The following is an 18,165-nucleotide window of genomic DNA, read 5'->3' on the forward strand; positions in this document are numbered from 1 at the left end:
AGTCCTTCCCACGGGCTGCAGCTCTTCACGGACTGCTCCAGCGTGGGTCCTTCCCACGGGGTGCAGTCCTTCAGGAACAGACTGCTCCAGTGTGGGTCCCCCACAGGGTCACAAGTCCTGCCAGAAAACCTGCTCCAGTGTGGGGTCCTCTCTCCACAGGTTCATAGGTCCTTCCAGGAGCCTGCTCCAGTGTGGGCTTCCCATGGGGTCACAGCCTGCTTTGGGCACATACAACTGCTTTAGTGTGGGGTCCTCCATGGGCTGCAGGTGGATATCTGCTCCACTGTTAACTTCCATGGGCTGCAGGGGGACAGCCTGCCTCACCATGGTCTTCACCATGGGCTGCAGGGGAATCTCTGCTCTGGTGCCTGGAACACCTCCTCCCCCCCCTCCTTCTTCACTGACCTTGGCGTCTGCAGAGTTGTTTCTTCACATATTCTTACTCCTCTCTTCTGGCTGCTGTTCCACAGCAGTTTTTTTGCCATTCTTGAATATGTTATCACAGAGGTGCTACCACTCTTGCTGATGTGCTTGGCTTTGGCCAGTGGCAGGTCCATCTTGGAGCTGGCTGGCATTTGCTCTATTGCACACAGGCGAAGCTTCTAGCAGCTTTTCACAGAAGTCACCCCTGTAGCTCCCCGGCTACCAAAATCCTACTATGCAAACCAAATACAACATCTGGTCTTCTCCAATGGCCAAGAAGACCTAGTTTTGTCCAAATGCCAGTTTGTCCTAAAGGGAAGCCTGTTAGCCATCGGTGACATCCTCCATGTGGCCTCCATGGCATCCTGCCATGCCTGCACAGTATGGATGATCATCACACACACAGTCATCCTGGTGCTTCCTAGCACATATCGCACACAGTACATGCTCACAGATATCCTTCTCTCTGTAAAAAAAAAGCTCAGAGGACAGCAGATGTAATTTTGATGGTGGAAGCTTTCCCTAGCCACTCTTTTCTCTAGCGGATAGGGGGTTTTGGTATGTGCAGAGTAAACTCAGCATGACAGGGAAAGGATATGAACACCAAAGGAAACCTAGCAGTCAGGGAAAGGTTCCCCAGCTGACCTGCAGCTTGCTCCTGGCCATCACACAAACTCTCTTGGCAAGCTGCACGTAGTTAGTGGGCCATAGGCTGAGCACTCTGGTATAAACTGTATGCCTGGTTGATTAAATTAACATCTATAGCAGCAATAAATTACAAACAAGTTATTGTTCTTTCAATAACTGAATAAAGTGAAGTCATAACTGGAAAAGAAACTTACAGTCAGCTCCAAAGGCACTGAGATTTTATTGTGCGCTGCTTCTCAGAGAACCAAATTACATAAGCTAAGTTTATAAAACACCTTTGCTCACTCAGATCTGCAAATGCCACTTGGGGTCTGGAAGTCAGCTTAATTCTTTTCTGCCCATGATTCACAATCAGCAATAACGTTTATGTAACAGGAGTCTCATGAACAATTGCAGTGATGACGCACAAACCAGAAAAAAGAAGATCAGTCTCACATAAGTGTTTTGGCTCTGCAGTAATAACAGCAGCAACAAAAAGTAGAAGATGTCATTTTTGCCAGAAAGAAAGACGATAATATTTGATATGCTCAGGAGCAATAGCTGTTGATTATAACACCTCTTTCACATCATCACTTTCTGAGCACAACTATATTTGAAGCTTCAGTCTTTGAAGTTCTTGGTTTTTTCATACTCATTCTTTATTTCTAACTTTTACCTCACTTTGACATGGTCATAAGTCTATTTTGGTTTTACACCCAGGAATGAGCCAAGAGTCACGGAGACACTGTATCGTGTGCTCTTTCTGTCATCTGCAATTTCTCTCAACATTCATCATTTTAAACCAGGCTCCAAGTTGCTGCTAAATATAAGTCTCTGACTGAATAAATGTTTCTAGCCTCTGAAGTCCTGTCCCATTTGGGCAAAGTTACAGCCACATTAAGAGGAATTGCTTTGTAGAACTCCTACTACCTTGCCATGAACCTATCTACATCTGCTGGCAAACTTGAAAAGCCATGAAATAATAGTATCCTGTAATTATATTGCATCAACTACTGAAAAGGATCTCTAAACATAACTTTCAGACTCGGATTAACATAACTTTCAGACTCAGATTATACCTGCCAGTAGATATTTTTTCATACAACAAAAGCGAAGTTTATACTGTGCTTTTCTTCCCTGACTTTTTGGATTTTCTCCAGAGAACACCTGTTGTATATTTCTACTGCCTATTGTATACACCAGCTGCATACCAGCTGCCAGATGTTGCACCAGAAATGTCAGCTGCTGCTTGAGGCAGGGAGTGAATGCAATTAGAGATGCCCTGGTGACAGCTTGACACTTATGGTGGCAATGTTTAAATTTTTAATCGGGCATGTAATACAAAAAACACACCATTTGGATTGTCCCGAAAAGTGGACCAGTACACTACGCTCACATCTTCTTTTATCTGGGACATACAAAGATCAATGTGCAGGCAGAAGACCAAATGGATTGACTGCTTTTTGTAAAATAACTGAAACTAGTTCCTGAAACGTATTCCGCATCCAGTAGCTGTGAGGAGACCTGCCTTTTAAGGCAGGAAGAAATGCTATTGCTTTAAAGCACTTCATTGCTTTTATACTGAAACGTTAGCATACATTAACATGCAATATATATGTGATTAGTTATGTGATTAGTTACCCTTTACTATATTTCTATCAGTTTCTATAGGCATGTCAAATGCCTTTTCAAATAAACTGTACCAAATCAATTTACAAATTATACATTAAAAACTCTGGAACACAATACTTAAGCAAAATGTATCAAGTACATTTAGTAGTAGAACTACTCTGTATGAATTAGTTTACTGCAGTCACGAGAAGAAAAAACAACACCAAAAAACAAGGCAGCTTCAAACTAAATGCAGTCTATTCCTAGGGCTACGTGACCAGATCCTACCCAACAGAAGATTCATTTTGGATACACAGTATTTACTTAAATATAAAATTACCTCCTCCTCCTCTTTTACAAATTACAAATCCAAGGGTGGTCCGTGTTTGTTCATCCAGCATAGATTTCTTTGAACTACCTTACCTCTATCTTGCATTTGCAGTGCATTACAGTCCCACTTAAATAGGTTGTAAGTGAACAAGTTATGTACGTTAGCTACTCCATGCTGGCTACCTCTGTGCATGCTCTATTAGTGTAGTATAATTTAAAGTACCACCTTACTGAAAGATGTCTGTAATACTGTATCCCTGTACCAGCACAGCGCAGTTACTCTTTACAGCAACTTAACAGGGATTAAAATACATTAATTGAAGCTGCAGGAATAATTTCTGATTAAGGAATTTAGATGAAGTTTGGCCAAGAGGTTGAATTTATAAATCTTTATTCTTGTGAAAAATACTGTGGGCCCAATGTAATTCTGACTCCTCTTTCTCTCTTGGAAAGATCAGTTTTCCAGAAAAATGCTGGGTTTTCACTGTCCCAGAGGGATGAACACTATATTTGAAATGACAGACACTATCTGTTTTTTCTCTTTACAGAAAAGCGATCATAAATTATATTTTTCTGAGTGTCAGTGGGCTGATCTTAATCTCAGGTTTATCTTGTATTTGGATAAATATGAAACATACCCTCAGAATGTGGACAGTAGTACCCTGTCTCCTCTTGACCATTTGCCAGTCAGCTCCAGAAGGTCTGAGTCTTGTGTAGTATTTACAGAAGGTATCAGTGCCTACAAACTGGCAATGCTATTGGTACCCCATCTCTGATAAGAACTTGCTCCATTTGGAGACTCCCCTCTCCGTTTCACCCAATAAATATGTCTGTTTCAAAGAGTATTAAAAATGAAAATAGTTGGGTCATCAAGAATCCCAAACCCAGGATATCATAGTTATTTATCTCATTTGTGAGACATTGTAAAAAAGGATAAATCAATATAGGAAATTTTATATCTGGCTGAAAAGAAAATACAGTCTCTTTTCCTGGAGCGACCTATATTTTCAATTAACTTACCTAGAGCTTCTATGCATATGGTCGCATGTGTTGGATGTGACCCATGTTGGACTCGGACAACACACTCATCCTACCCAGACCCATTATACACTAAAAAGCCGGGAGAAGGGTCGGGAAATTATTTATGCTGTTCCACTCAATTAGCATTTCCTCTCAGAGCTCTGTTTTCCATACCTTCACTAAATCAATGATCCCTTGGTCTGTGATGCCCTCTTTGTTTACTACCAGATATACAGAGCACTAAACCTGGCAGACTTCCATGGGTGTGGTATAGCTGAAGAATGCAAGTGTGAATTTGTTGGGGAATATCTGCAAAATGTTATTACCTTTTTGTAGAGTCAGAAACATATACCTGTTCAGACTTTCCTCAGCTACATGAACTTGACATTGTGCCTGAAGATATCTCAACATTATGAATCCATTTCAAATTCATTTTCTCATTTCATGCTGTTAAGTAAACACTTTGCTCCCTGCATTTACCACTCCCTGGGTGTTTTGCTGTGCTACACTTGTCAGCGAGCTACTGCAGTGCATTTTTCTCTCTCTGCAGCGTTCCTGAGGAATATGGTTTTGAAACTGCAGTGTGAACAGCTCTGTTACGTTTTCATCTCTGCCACTGATTTCACATTAAAAAAACAGGACTAAAACAATCGAATGTCAATATATGAACAGCCAGTAGTCAAAAGAGAATGAACCAACAACGACACAAAATTCATGGAAGGTAAAAAGTTTCTTTCAGTCCAGTGGTCACAGTCTGTGCCTCTGTGTAAGTTCTGTGGCCAAAGCCACAGACAATTCTCTCATTTTATCTGGGAACAAACTTTCCCCAGTGGAAGCAATATATTATAGAATCATAGAATGGTTTGGGTTTGAAGAGAACTTAAAGATCACCTAGTTCCAACCCCCCTGCCATGGGCAGGGACACCTCCCACTAGACCCGGTTGCTCAAAGTTCCATCCAACCTGGCCTTGAACACTTCCAGGGATATTATTCATATTATATACGAACATTGTTCATATTATATATGAAGAACTAGAAAACAGACCTGCTGTTAAAATATTGCAGAATTGAAGCTCAGAATGATGCATAGTCTCACCAAAAGGAGAAGTAAAAATAATGAGAAATAATCTAGGTGTTAACCAATCACACAGCTTAGTGTAAACCTAAGTGTTATGCAGCACAGTTGTTACTCTGCAGGGAGGGGGAAGGAGCGTACCAAGAATGTACTTATTTCCTTCAGGATTATAATTCAATTTGGAAACTAAAGTGATCATAAAATATACATGCTAGGTCTTAATTTTAGGTCAGAGTCCTATGTAAAAAAGATTGCTACCCTGGATTTTAAAAACATTAGCCTGAGTCATGTAACGCAACCTCATTTTGATCATTCTGAGCTTAGAAAATGTACAATTACTGATGCTAGCGAGAAGTCACACCAAGGTCAAATGATATTAATAGGAAATAAAACTGCATGTCAGTAGCATAATAGAAGCTGAAATGAATAATCAAATGGGCAGAACATTCACGCAGCCTAGGCAGCAAAGTTCAAATGAACGGGCTTGAAAGCCACAAGAAAACTCTATAGTAAGCACTTAAATCATCAGTTTGAAAAAGTTTTCTGTGCAGAATGTTGCAATAAGTTTCATAATACTTAAAATATAAAGTGATTTCATAGCTTTCACCGCTGACCTTAGCGCAGTAATAAGTCTGCAAAAATCACAAAGTAAGAAAAGATTGGTTCAAAACCATTGGGCAAACCTATCAATGGGGAGTATTCATTCCACGTTCATTTTCTACATTGCCACATGTACCAGGAATTCCGTGAAATAAAGGGAGATAATATACAGCACCTACATAATTGACCAAAGCCTGTGACCTGAAAATTCCTCTAGTGTTTCTATCAGTAGCAGCATGACAACGCATATTAGCATGAGTGTGAGTCGATAAAGCACAAGTAAAGTTAAATATTCAGCAATATCTATTCTGCATGGAAGTGAGACTTAGGCCCTGTTTAAGCACAGATATGAAAGTTTAAGAAAGAACATAGCCTAGGCAAGAGAGATGGTCTCTTTAAGCCTCTATCCTGCTACCTATCACATCAATACATTCTTAGACACTTTACATACATTTTTATACTGTTCTCCAGAAAAGAGTTAGGACATTGTATTGGAAATAATGTTGATATAAAAAATTTATATCTACTGTCCAATTATTCCAATGTTTAGGATTAAGATAGAAGGAGAGACTTTAGGTTGTTTTCAAACTACCAAAATGCCACTCGAGTCCATATACCTAAGCTGACAGGAAAAGGAAGGCAGGGGTCTGGTTAGGTCTCTGGAAAGATGTCATGGTTTCAGCTGCGATAGAGTTAACTGTCTTACTAGCAGCTGGTATAGTGCTATGTTTTGGATTTAGGATGAGAATAATGTTGATAAAACACTAATTTTTTCAGTTGTTGCTAAGCAGTCAAGGCTTTCTGCTCCTCATACTGCCCCGCCAGCAAGTAGGCTGGGAGTGAACAAAAAGTTGGAAGGGGACACAGCTGCAACAGCTGACCCAAACTGACCAAAGGGATATTTCATGCCATATGATGTCACGTTTAGGAAGGGGGGGACGTTTGGAGTTATGGTGTTTTGTCTTCCCAAGTAACCATTAGGTGTGATGGAGCCCTGCTTTTCTGGAGATGGCTGAACACCTGCCTGCCCATGGGAAGCAGTGAATTAATTCCTTGTTTTGCTTTGCTTGCATGCACGGCTTTTGCTTTATGTATTAAACTGTCTTTATCTCAACCCATGAGTTTTCCTTTTCTTTTTCCTGATTCTTCTCCCCATCCCATAGCCGGAAGGGGGCTGTGGGGGTGGGGAGGGGAGAAGTAAGCGAGTGACTGCATGGTCCTAGTTGCCACAACAAAGGAGTACCAAGAGCCTCATGAAAGAGTGGAACAGGTAGCTAAAAGGAAACATAGATGCAGAAATGTGTATTGCACTCAGTAGAATTTAGGCCATGGAAACCCAGCACTTGTTTTCTATATCGCGCAGCACAGTGGATGAAATTCTGTGGCCTACTTGTGCATAAGGTTGAAAAAGATGACTGTAATGGCCTGTTTTGGCCTTCAATCCATGTGTCTGATTTTCCTTTAGGCTATGCTTTCCCACTGCTCTAGCAATAAATAGCCTATATTTAGGCATGCTTAAAAGCATTTTTTCACTGCTATAACAGAGTAAAGGGGTTTCAGAATAAACAAAACTCATACCCTCAAATTCTATACAGTTTTAAATGTTGGAAGTTTTTTTCAAGAAAGCTCTCTTACCTCTTTTTCCATTTGAAGACCTTCTGCTCTGATATTTCTCTCAAATACTTCCCTCTTTTCTGTCTGTGGATTAGATTTTCTGTATACCAGGATGTAGTCAATCCGACATTTCCCATCTCTAAAATATAGTCCATTAGCTTTGTTCTTATCAGGTACTTCCTGTAAAGAGAAAGTCAAACATTTCAGTAATGTTAATTTGCCTTGGTAATTGCTGCATTGCTGTTTGCATCAGCAGTTTTCAGTAATACTCAACAGGAAAGATAAGGAATCAGGACAAGCTGTTCAAGTTTTTACGTGCTTTACATACAGTGCCTCTGAGGTCATCTGAAAGTAGTACAGACTTCCCCATTTCAAAACCAGGAGGTCTTCTTAGGCAGATGTTTGGTCATATAGGCATGGGATAGGAGAGAACGGAGAACACAAGCCAACCTTCCTCCCCCACCACCCTCCAGAAAATTAGCAATAACTTCTTAGATATAAAATAAAGCAGAGAATAGTGTTACTGAAGTGTAAATTTAAAATTAAGAACTTAGTATGGTAGAATGTCTTTGTACACGTGAGAAGAATAAGGAATGGCATGAACATTTACTGTGGTGAGAAACAGTTAAGACCTGGCACAGAGATTCTCATTGCTTTGAGATGACGGTAGTACCTCTGCCTCACAGGACACAGAAAGGATAAGGAGGTCCTGTACCTACCTCATCATACCTCATCAGACTAATTACAGAGTATTCTTGGCTTAAGGAACAACTGAGGAATCTCACTGGATTTATTTGAAAGTAATTCCTGGTATTTGGTCTAGCAGTACGTAAATGCAATACATACTATTTCTTGGCTGTTCAAATGTTTGCTCTGACAGAAAGAAACAACTTGATTTCACTGTTAATAAGAGGTCAAGCAGGTCCCTCTCCTGAGATCTAAAAGACCAAAATGCTGGTCTCTTTTCAGAAATTCATGAGATGAAACTCTCCACAGATCCTCCTCCCAATTTACACTACTTCCACATAATACAAGTCCTGCCCAGGGGTTAAGCTTTCACTTTCTAACAAGTTGAAATTGCATGGCAGTTTGTGGGCGGCAGTGTTTTGTTCAAGAAATGTACACTGTGAATGATACATGGGAACAAACAGCACTCCCTCAGGGCAGTATAGTGGGTAGGGGCCTTCAAGGACCTCACGATCAGTCCAGCTTCAAACTGAAGGGAGGGTTAGGCTAATTCCTCTCTGTTTTTCCAGAATTTGCTCAACCATTCCTGCCAGAAATAGCCATGCCCTATAATATATGATCAAATCTCTGATAAAAAAAAAAAATATTTTGCCTTTAACATCTGGGAAAAGTAGGAAATTTTCAAAATACTTTCTCCATAGGAGAACTGCTTCTTACAGAATAAAAAAAAAAGAATATTCCCATTCAAAGAGTTTAGTGTAAGCTATATTCCTGATTCTCAGCGGGCATTTTCATTAAATGGAAAAACCAATGAAAGCTTCCCAAATGTTTCATCCCCTTGGTACATCCAGTTTACTGAAGGCAGAAAGGGGAATTTTTTTAAGATTCTTTTATTACAGTGCCTGACACCTGACATAGCTTAATGCAGACTTGATATAGTGGAACAGTTCTTTGAGCTGCAAAAGAAGGCAAGAAAAAAGATTTAAGCCCTAAGGAAAGAACAGTAACAAACCATTTATATCTATATTGCATATCATGTTGACAAATGATATTATCAGGATATCAGAAGTATTTTTCACAGAGCATTAAATATGAAAACAGCTCAGGAAGCACAGTTTATTTTTTTCCATAAAATATCTATGTTGAGATGATATTAAAAAACCCAAAAGGCTATTTAAGGTTATTTAAATAAAGGAAGGGTACAGTAGGAGATTTAGAGGCAGTGGGTCAGCTTGGTGGTCCTGCTCCGATTTCTAAGTCTCCTGTTGAGCCATCCTCCCTGGTCTGTAGGTCCCAGGGTCACTATGTGTATTTTAGCAAGTAAAGCAGTGTAATAGGAAAGGATCTGCAGAGCAAATCAAATATGTGCTGATGACCTGCTGTTCACACTATGTAGGGCTTGAGGGCTTACTTTGGGCCCACTCCAGTTTGGGTCCGGGAGACTCACTGGAGTACATCTCACAATTTATTTGCATCCAGAAGGAATCCAGGTTTGGAATCCAACACTGCTCTGGAATGCAAACAAAGCATGGGTAGGTGCAATTGAGAGATTCACTTCAAATGTACACTCCTGATCTGAACTAAAACGTTATCACAGACTTGTCCAGAATGTGCCACACGGAATGTGTCTCTGTCTGCATGCAGTAGTGACTCCACTGGAAAAATAGATTTGCCCTTTATACTTCCTGTGTCTCATCTTTCTCTGAAGAAAACTGGTTTGCCCTACACCGACCCATCAGTGCATGTAGAACCTTACATTAAAGAGCGTCTATGAGATTTAGTTGAGTTATTTGACTGGTAGGACTTCTTCCCCTATAAATATGATTTCCTGAGACAACTACTTTCTCTTGGATTTCTGAAATACTCCCAGCTATAGTATTGACATTTTTTCTCTCAGAAAGGCAGCTGGGACTCTTACCTGTACTTGGAAGGTCCTTTTCATTTTATGAACACAGTATGTCAAATCCAAACTGATAAATCCTACTAGACTGGTATGGCTTCTGAGAAGGAACCCTTTCTGTTGCCCTCTGTTACAGTCTGTAAGGCAGTTTTATAGACTCAGCCTGGATTTAGAAGAACTGTGAGGATCTAACATGATACGGAGAAAGTCAGGCTGGTGCAGAAGCGTCAGGAAATAGCAGCTGCAGGGCTTTTGCCTTGTCCACAGTATTCCAGGCTTATATTATTCTAGACAGAGACTTTTCTCCTACCTTGAGCTTTGCTGACCCTTCTCTAGAATCACATGTCCTTTCCCTGTGTTACGACTTCAAAATTCAGTTTTCCTAAGCTGATTAAACAAATCTAGAACCAGGTCTGACTGCAGTTTTTGGTGGGAAAGAAGTCTAGTCATGTACGTCAAACCTCCGTTCTTTCATCTGAAAAAGGATGCTGGAAGAAAGTGAAAGAACAGGGAAGACTTAACTCTAGTGAGAAGTTTAGCATTTCTGGCTATCTTTGCAGCTTTATTTGTAATGCACACCTCTAACAGGGAAGTCTTTTCCAAGGAATGCACTCAGACCCAAAAATTGGGAGCCATCAACATTCATAGACACGGGACTTATACATGCTAGGAGAGCATAGAGACTAAAGGGCTTACCCCAAATGTTTCACTATCCAAAATCAGAGGATTCATAACCCTAACAGCTATGAAGACTTTAAATGGAACATTTAAACAAAAGTTTAGTTGACAAAATCAAGGAATTTGAAACTTTACGTGCAGATCTTTAAAAAGATAAATCAGAAGGGACTCCAATGTTCGCTAATTTAATCACAGATTAGGCTCTTTTTTTGATTCCTAGTTATTTTGATACCTGTTTATTATCAGTATGGATGCTCAATGAAGCAATGAAGGTCTTCAAATTCTAAAGAGATCGTCTTTTCCTGCTGCTTGTGGCTATTTGAAATTAGACTTGCATGCGACTTCACAGCTGGTGGAGGGGGTTAATACGTGCACCACTAACAGTGATAACTTATGAAGAAAAAAAGGAATCCAGAACCACCCATCTTTATGGCACATTTCTAATCAAAGAACAAGCATATTTTCTCTGTGTGTTGGTTTTGGTTTTGTTTTTTTTTTTTTTTTTAAAATCATTTTGTCCATTTAGACTATAATTTTGTGTAAGCTGCAACTTTATTTTTCCATGTATCTTCACTGGTTGCTATATTCTTCTTGACACCATAATATACTTAATTACATGGAGCTTTTTTAATAATGAAAATACCTAGGCTGCAAAATCAAGTGCTCAAAATCTAGGAAGTGACAGATTTGCAGTTTTCTCTGAAAGCTTAGATAATCTCTTTCCATATCCATCCTGTTCACTGAAGGAAACTGGGATGTTTTACACAGCATGTAGCGATAGGACAAGGGTAGTAGCTTTAAAATGAAAGAGGGTAGATATATAAGCATAGATATAAGGAAGACATTATGGGGGTGGTGAGGCACTGGAACAGGTTGCCCAGAAACTGTGGATGCCCCATCCCTGAAAGTGTTCAAGGTCAGGTTGGATGGGGCTTTGAGCAACTTGGTCTAGTGGAAGGTGTCCCAGCCCACAGCAAGGGGGTTGGAATGAGGTGATCTTTAAAGTGTCTTCCAATCCAAACCATTCTAAGATTCATTATTCTATGATTTAGTGGAAAAAAAAATATGCAGTTAGCTTGTATTCTGATGAACGCACATAAGAAAACTGAACTGAAATTGCACAAGCTATCATAAGTGCCGTAAAGAACATCAGATTTCTTATATGGCAATGTTTTTCTTGCTGTAATCTTAGTGCGAGTTCCAATTTATAAAAGAGATTGTTAAAACAAACTCTATTCTGTGCAATGTTAATAACACTGCCCCCAAATATCAACAGTTGGATGCTTAAAGTGAAGACTGTAGGAATGACTCTTACAATTTTAATTTCAAAACTACCTACATTAGATAGAATGTCAAGAATAGGCCATATAAATTCATTTAAGTAGAAGTCAGATTTTGTCCCAGCTCCATTATTCTCCCTTGTTTGGATAAAGACTAACTTATTACTCCACAGAAAGGCCGGCAGAATGGATGCATACCTAGCATACAGCTCCTAAACCACTTTTCCTTTAATTTTTACCTTCTTTCTTCTGCTTCCCCAGTTCTCAGAAAATGAAACTTCAGTGGACATAGTACAATATTTTAGTGATAATGTATCCTGGATTTAAATTGTGAAGTGTATACCTAATTGTTATATTGGCATATGTAAAAAGTATTTTGATCAATGCACACAAAGGGAAATGTGATTTTTAATTTGCTTAGACTGTAGCTGTGTTTTAATGAAACATAAAACAAAGGAAAAAACCACCACATCTCAGCCAAAGGACAAGCTGAATCCCAATCTGGCTCTGCATCTCTTAAGGAACTGTTGATAAAGCTCCATCTGTAAAGACTTCATTGGGTCTTCTGGTTCAGCACGAACAACAAGCGGTTGAAACAAACAATATTTCAACTTGTCAGCTACACAAAAGCGATAAGAAATCTTTGTCCTTGTAAAATTTTTTTGATTGTAAATTCATTTTAATGATTTCAGACAGAAACCGTATTAAATTATTTGGCTGCAATATTAGCTTTAAAACTGAACCAAAGAAACATCAACATACTCAGACGTTCCCTGGGGCCGGATCCCCTATCTTGATGGCATTAAGCAGGACCAACGGGCTCTCAGCTACTAAACTAAACTGAAAGACTGAAAGGAAGCTTGAAGCTTCAGAGTTCATGCCACCACTGTATAGTTGAGCTCCCATATTTATCCATACAAACCATACAACATCTAAACATCTTTTCCTTCTGAAATTGAGCAGAGGACAAGTACCTTGAAACTCTTTTTGTAAGCTAGAGCATCCCTCAGCTCCCATTAAGACTGTTTTCTGTTTCGTTTCGGTTTTTTTTCCCTCTTATACATGACCTACATCGTTATTTTCCTCAGTTATGATTATGCAAAAAAATAAAATAAAATAAAAAATCTGTTCAACTAGGAAAATATTCCTCAGACATTTTCCCTTTTCCTTTAAAAAATGACAAAGAATACACTGAACAGGAAAAAACTTTTTGCCATAACAGCAGCATACATTGCTCTATCTCATCCTCTGTCCTTCTGACCATTTTTTGTTCACTTTTCCTCTTTAACATGCAAAGATCATGTGCCTTTCACCCATGTCCTTTTGTTAGAGACCATATGGTACATGATCCCAAAATGCAACCCAGGAATATCACGTCAGGTTAACCTATGATAGTGTAAGCAGGCAAAGAGGGTCCTTTGTAAGTTGTATGGGAAGCTGGGGAAGAGTGATGAGTAAAGGGGAAGACGAAATTGTGAGCAAGGTCAAACATATCTCTGGGTGCCCTGAATTTTGTTGCTTTAATTATCTGTCTAAACATTTCAGAAGTGCAGCTCTCTATGGGCTGAATTTCTAGCACAAGAAAAATCTCTAACTCCTCAGCAGCGTTTCACAAAAGAACTTGCACCACAAAATCCTCTAGCTCCTTAAACATTCGTAATCTGTAATTATATCTTCTAAATTTTATCTGAACTAATAAACAAAACAGGGTCAGGGCAGGACCTTCAGTAATATCCTATGGTTTTCCATGCTTTTTAGTTGTTAGTATGCTCCCTGCCAGTTCTGCGCTGTGCCAGTCAGTGCTCTGCCAAAAAATCCTCAGACACAGCTTGCAGGTAACATCAGACCACTTCAGTAAGTAGTCTGGATGCAACCACACTCCTGAGGTGGGGGAAAGGAGACAAGTCCTGGGTGTCCTCACTCCCCTAGGAGATAGCCCTAACATCTGTAGGTTGTAGGGCAGTCAGAGGCAAAGTCAAAGGGTATCATGTTCTTTTCTTCACAGAAGACACAAAAAGGAATTTAGGCCCAAATTTTCATCCTTGGGTCCATGATGGTTTGCCTGCCTTAAGACATAATTTAAAAGGGACTTAGTGCTGAATGATTCCCCCCGGTATGTTGTCTGAATTACCATTAAGCACCATCAAGTCACTTGTTCTTCAGTGGGAGGGAACGTGTCACATATCTGATACCCAATGCTTCTTATGACAGATTTATGATAAATTCTCCTCCTCCTTTCTTCCCCCCAAGGGATTAATATAGGGAAAACTTTTCCATTATTTTCAGAAGCAGTGAAGCATTAGACTCGGCTGTTTCAGAAAACATGCAGACAACAAAGGCCTATATAGACTTTTCAATGGGGATGCATGAAATCAATAAAACCTCCTTTTAACTTGAGATATTTTATATTTCAGATCGTCTTGCACAGAATGAGATTTTAAATCACGTTACATTTATTCTCTCTTTACAATGAGCATGAATAATTACTATATTAATAATTCTGTATGTTCTTACCTCTCCCACAACTTCCAACCTGCTGGCATCATCAGAAGTACTGGTCAAATTACCATGGTGAAGCAGGGAGTCATCATCTTTGGAAGGGCTGTTTACGCCTTCTAACTCATCAAAAAAAATGTTGACATCCTTAGCTACTAAAAACAAAAATAAAAATATACATTCAAATCACCATTGAGCCAAATGAAGACACTCAGTATAACATGTTATCAATAATCCCACTTTTAAGTTCTGGTTTAAGTATCTACTATGTAAAATTTAAAATATGATGCACGTTGGAGGAGTGCTTTCTTCACCAGTGAGCCACATAAAGATTTAGGATACCACAATACCTCTCTGATGACAAATAAGTAATCTTCTGTCACAATGAAACATACATCAGCTATCTCTTCAGCTTCTCTTGGGGTAAGTGGCTTAAACAATTACCTTCTGGATTACTATGGTCTCTGAGAAATTCTTATTATAAAGAAGCAGTTTTTTAACTTACTACATAAAGTGTCAAGTTAGAAGTTGTACAGGCCTGTGGGGCAATCAGAGGCAGAAGACCTCAAATAAATACTGTTACTTGAAAAGCACTGAATAAATGAGCCTGAGCAGAAGCTTGTCTTTGCGCAATCTGGCATGTTTTCATGCATATAAAGCTGGCACAGTCAGATCTACTTACTGCACAGCCCTCATGTGTGCATGAAGCGACAGCTTAAATCTACAAGATACTGTAGTAAACCCAATCCTGACAAAAAGCGAAGAGAACTAAGGGCCTGGAGCACATCCCCCGGTCCCAGGCTGGGGGCCCCCAGTGGGGCTGGGGGCCACGACAGAGGCAGTGTCACCCGGGGCGGCCCCCTCCTTCTGGTGTCTGTGGGGGGAGGCGCCCAGGCAGCACCACGGGGAAGCCTTGCCCAGCCATCCTGGGGCTGTGTCTGACCCCCTGGTCCAGATGTCAACCCATGGACTGACATCCTGGCCTGGCCTTGGCACGTCCCTGCCAGGGCAGGGCCTGGCAGCCTGGGCCTGTTCCCCCGTGCTCTCTCCTGGCTGGGGCGGTGGGACAGAGCCAGGCTGCCAGGCCCTGCCCTGCCACCCTCCATGGGGGACCCCTGACCTCAGCAGTGCCCTGACGGGAGATACAGGCTTGAGTAAATGGGTTGAATTTCCTCCACCTTTCATGCAATGCCGTGTCATGTCATAATTTTACTCTAATTAAAAGAAAAAGGAACAAAACACTGGAAGGAATGTGTTAAAAGCTGGGGCTATACCCAAGATTAGAGTAGTGATAGCTTTAGGGTGACATTCCCTGCTCTCCCTGAAAAGAAGCTGTGGGCAGCGCTGCTGTGCACACCTACAGTCCCACGTAAGGGCCACTGATCTGCTGACTGCGTGTCTGTTGGACGGGAGGTGCAGGGTGGGCAGGCTGCGGATGGCGAGGTCCACCATTGCACCCCATACTCTGCAGCTCTGGTGTGACAGCGTGATAAAGAGATGTGTGGCAGGGAGAAGAAAAATGCCTTTTCTGAGGATCAAGATTCAACTGTGGATAGACTTCCTCTCTCCAACCTCGTGCTTCACAGGCAAAATCCCGAATTACGACAGTACAGTTGTAACTGTTAGAAGGGACCCTCAGAGGTCAGCTACTGAGCTTCTTCCCCTGACCAGAGCAAGATCAAACTTCTATTACTCTCGAGAGAAATTTGTCTAACCCGCTATTCCTCACACTTATTTGCAAATCTGACTAACTTTTGGAATCATTCTTCTGCACAATAACCTCTTGATCCTTTCACTTCTCCACAACTCCTCTAACTTAGTGACAGGCAGTTGTAATTCCTGTTGACAAGAATTTATATTAACAGGGAACAGCCAAAAATCTCTAATTGCTGGTGGCAACTTAGTTCCATTTCTAACTACTGGCTGCAGGTGTAAAAAACCATTCCCCCACTGTGAAGAGACTGAATAACTGCCAGAAATGAAAGGCCATTAACTGTTCTCAGCCACCATGAGCATTTTGTGACCTCCTTTTCACCTTTCCCTTCTTCAGGGGCTACAGCCTAGTTTAAGAAACCTTTTAAAAGAATCTCTGATGCTACTGACTCCACAGTCTCTGCAGGTGGTCTATTTTTCACTGTCACAAGCAAGAAAAAGTTTTCTTCGTAATATTCATCCTGAATATGCACCTATGTTGCAATTTAAACATATTATTGTTTTCCTATCAATCATACACATGGGGAAAAAATTGCTCCCTTTTTGTACATGTCTTTTACAGTATCTAAAGTCTGTTATTACAGCTATATGTAGATCAAAAAGAAAACCCTATCAAAATATTCAAGAACCCTTCTTCATTTTCATGCATAAAATAAGGACAAGGTTAATGACATACATTCTATTAGCAACTGCAATACTTTTGCTTAGGAAGCCACTAAAAATCTCAGAGACAACAGAAAAGTCTTCACATCCAAATTAATCCACTCTAGATACTAGACTAATGAACTAACCTAAGCAGCATAATTTTTAATAGAGATTCTGAGTTTTTAATACTTTTAACGGTATTTTTTTTTTCATCCAAACAGCATAACAATAAGAAATTCTCTGCCAAATTAACAGTTTTTAGGATAACATACTACTCCTCAAGTTTAGCAGTTTTGGGGCTGCATACTGACTCATCCAGCTATCATTCTTTGTTTCCCAATATTAGTATCGGAAAATATTTAACCACTACTTAACACTTCATATCATAATTCATCAGCTTTAGATAACACCCTCTGTTCTGCAGGATCCCAAACAGCTTTTATAGGGATATTGTGTGTAGTGTATCTACTTCACTCTCTTTTATATTGCGCATATTGTCATAGTCTGTGAACACATCAGAGACATAAAGTCTCTTTTTTTGCAGATATTAAGTTTCTCTTGCCATTTTGAGGCTGCTTGTGAAAAGTGCCAGGATATCATTAGAGACAAATATCTAGGATGGAATTTTTCACTCCAGCCTTGGCCTCGCACCATCCTGCTCCCAGCTAGGGGTTAGCTTGCTGACAGGGGTGGAGAACAGCATCCTGGTGGTGTTTTGGTTTATGTGACGGGGGGAGCCTGCAGCTCCTCAGTGTCACTGTGGCTGCATTCAACCCATCCTATGACAAACTACAGAGGTTTAAGGAGACTTAGAAGGCAGAAAAGAGACTCCAATTTGTACTACATGCAGCAGCAATATTAAAGAATTATTTGCCACCTTGATCCATTTCAATACACAAAAATCATACTAGAGATGCCTATAAAAGACAGGGAACCAGCACAATATAGCACAGTCTAACCACCTGCCCTTCACTGGCCCTACTGTTTCAAAGGGCAAGACTGGAAACATTCCACCCCGTCAGATAATAATCCAGGTGTAGATCATGACCAGCTTTTACATACATGTTCCTATGAGAGGAATTTATCTGAACATTCAACATAAAGAATTACTGGAACAGAAACCATATCAAACAACCTGAAACTTCCCTGAACTGAAACCCAGAAGATTGCCTCGAGAAAAGAGACGCATGAACCTGTATATGATCAACACCTCAATATAGGATGAAATAACTGTGGGGAAATTAAAAAATAATTAAATAGGGAAGCTTTCTGAATATTATGTGAGATATATATCTGCTGCAGACAGAGGCAATGAAAGATCTAAAAATGAAAGAGATTTTGCCTGTATGCTATGCTCCAGGGAATTTGAGCTAGCTTTTTCCTGCCATTAAGACTGCCTTAGTATAAAAGATGAGGCCTTTGAGACACTAGAATTGCTTCTTCCTGAAGTGCCAGTAATGCTTTGG

General features: G+C 40.2%; 1 protein-coding gene across 11 annotated transcripts in view; it reads right to left on the minus strand.

The window, feature by feature from the left end:
* Positions 1-18,165, minus strand: part of ANO4 (anoctamin 4) — a 201,991-nt gene that overhangs the window by 98,628 nt on the left and 85,198 nt on the right. For 9 of the 11 annotated variants that reach the window (XM_063322711.1, XM_063322704.1, XM_063322709.1 and 6 more), the window contains 2 exons: positions 14,360-14,496; positions 7,322-7,480 (listed from right to left, as the gene is read on the minus strand). In XM_063322711.1, coding sequence (XP_063178781.1) covers positions 7,322-7,480; positions 14,360-14,496 — 296 coding nt within the window. The remainder of the gene's footprint in view (positions 1-7,321; positions 7,481-14,359; positions 14,497-18,165) is intronic. The other 2 variants (XM_063322710.1, XM_063322707.1) reach the window with 1 other exon arrangement.

This window comes from Chroicocephalus ridibundus, chromosome 1 (assembly GCF_963924245.1).
Source record: "Chroicocephalus ridibundus chromosome 1, bChrRid1.1, whole genome shotgun sequence".
NCBI lineage: Eukaryota > Metazoa > Chordata > Aves > Charadriiformes > Laridae > Chroicocephalus > Chroicocephalus ridibundus.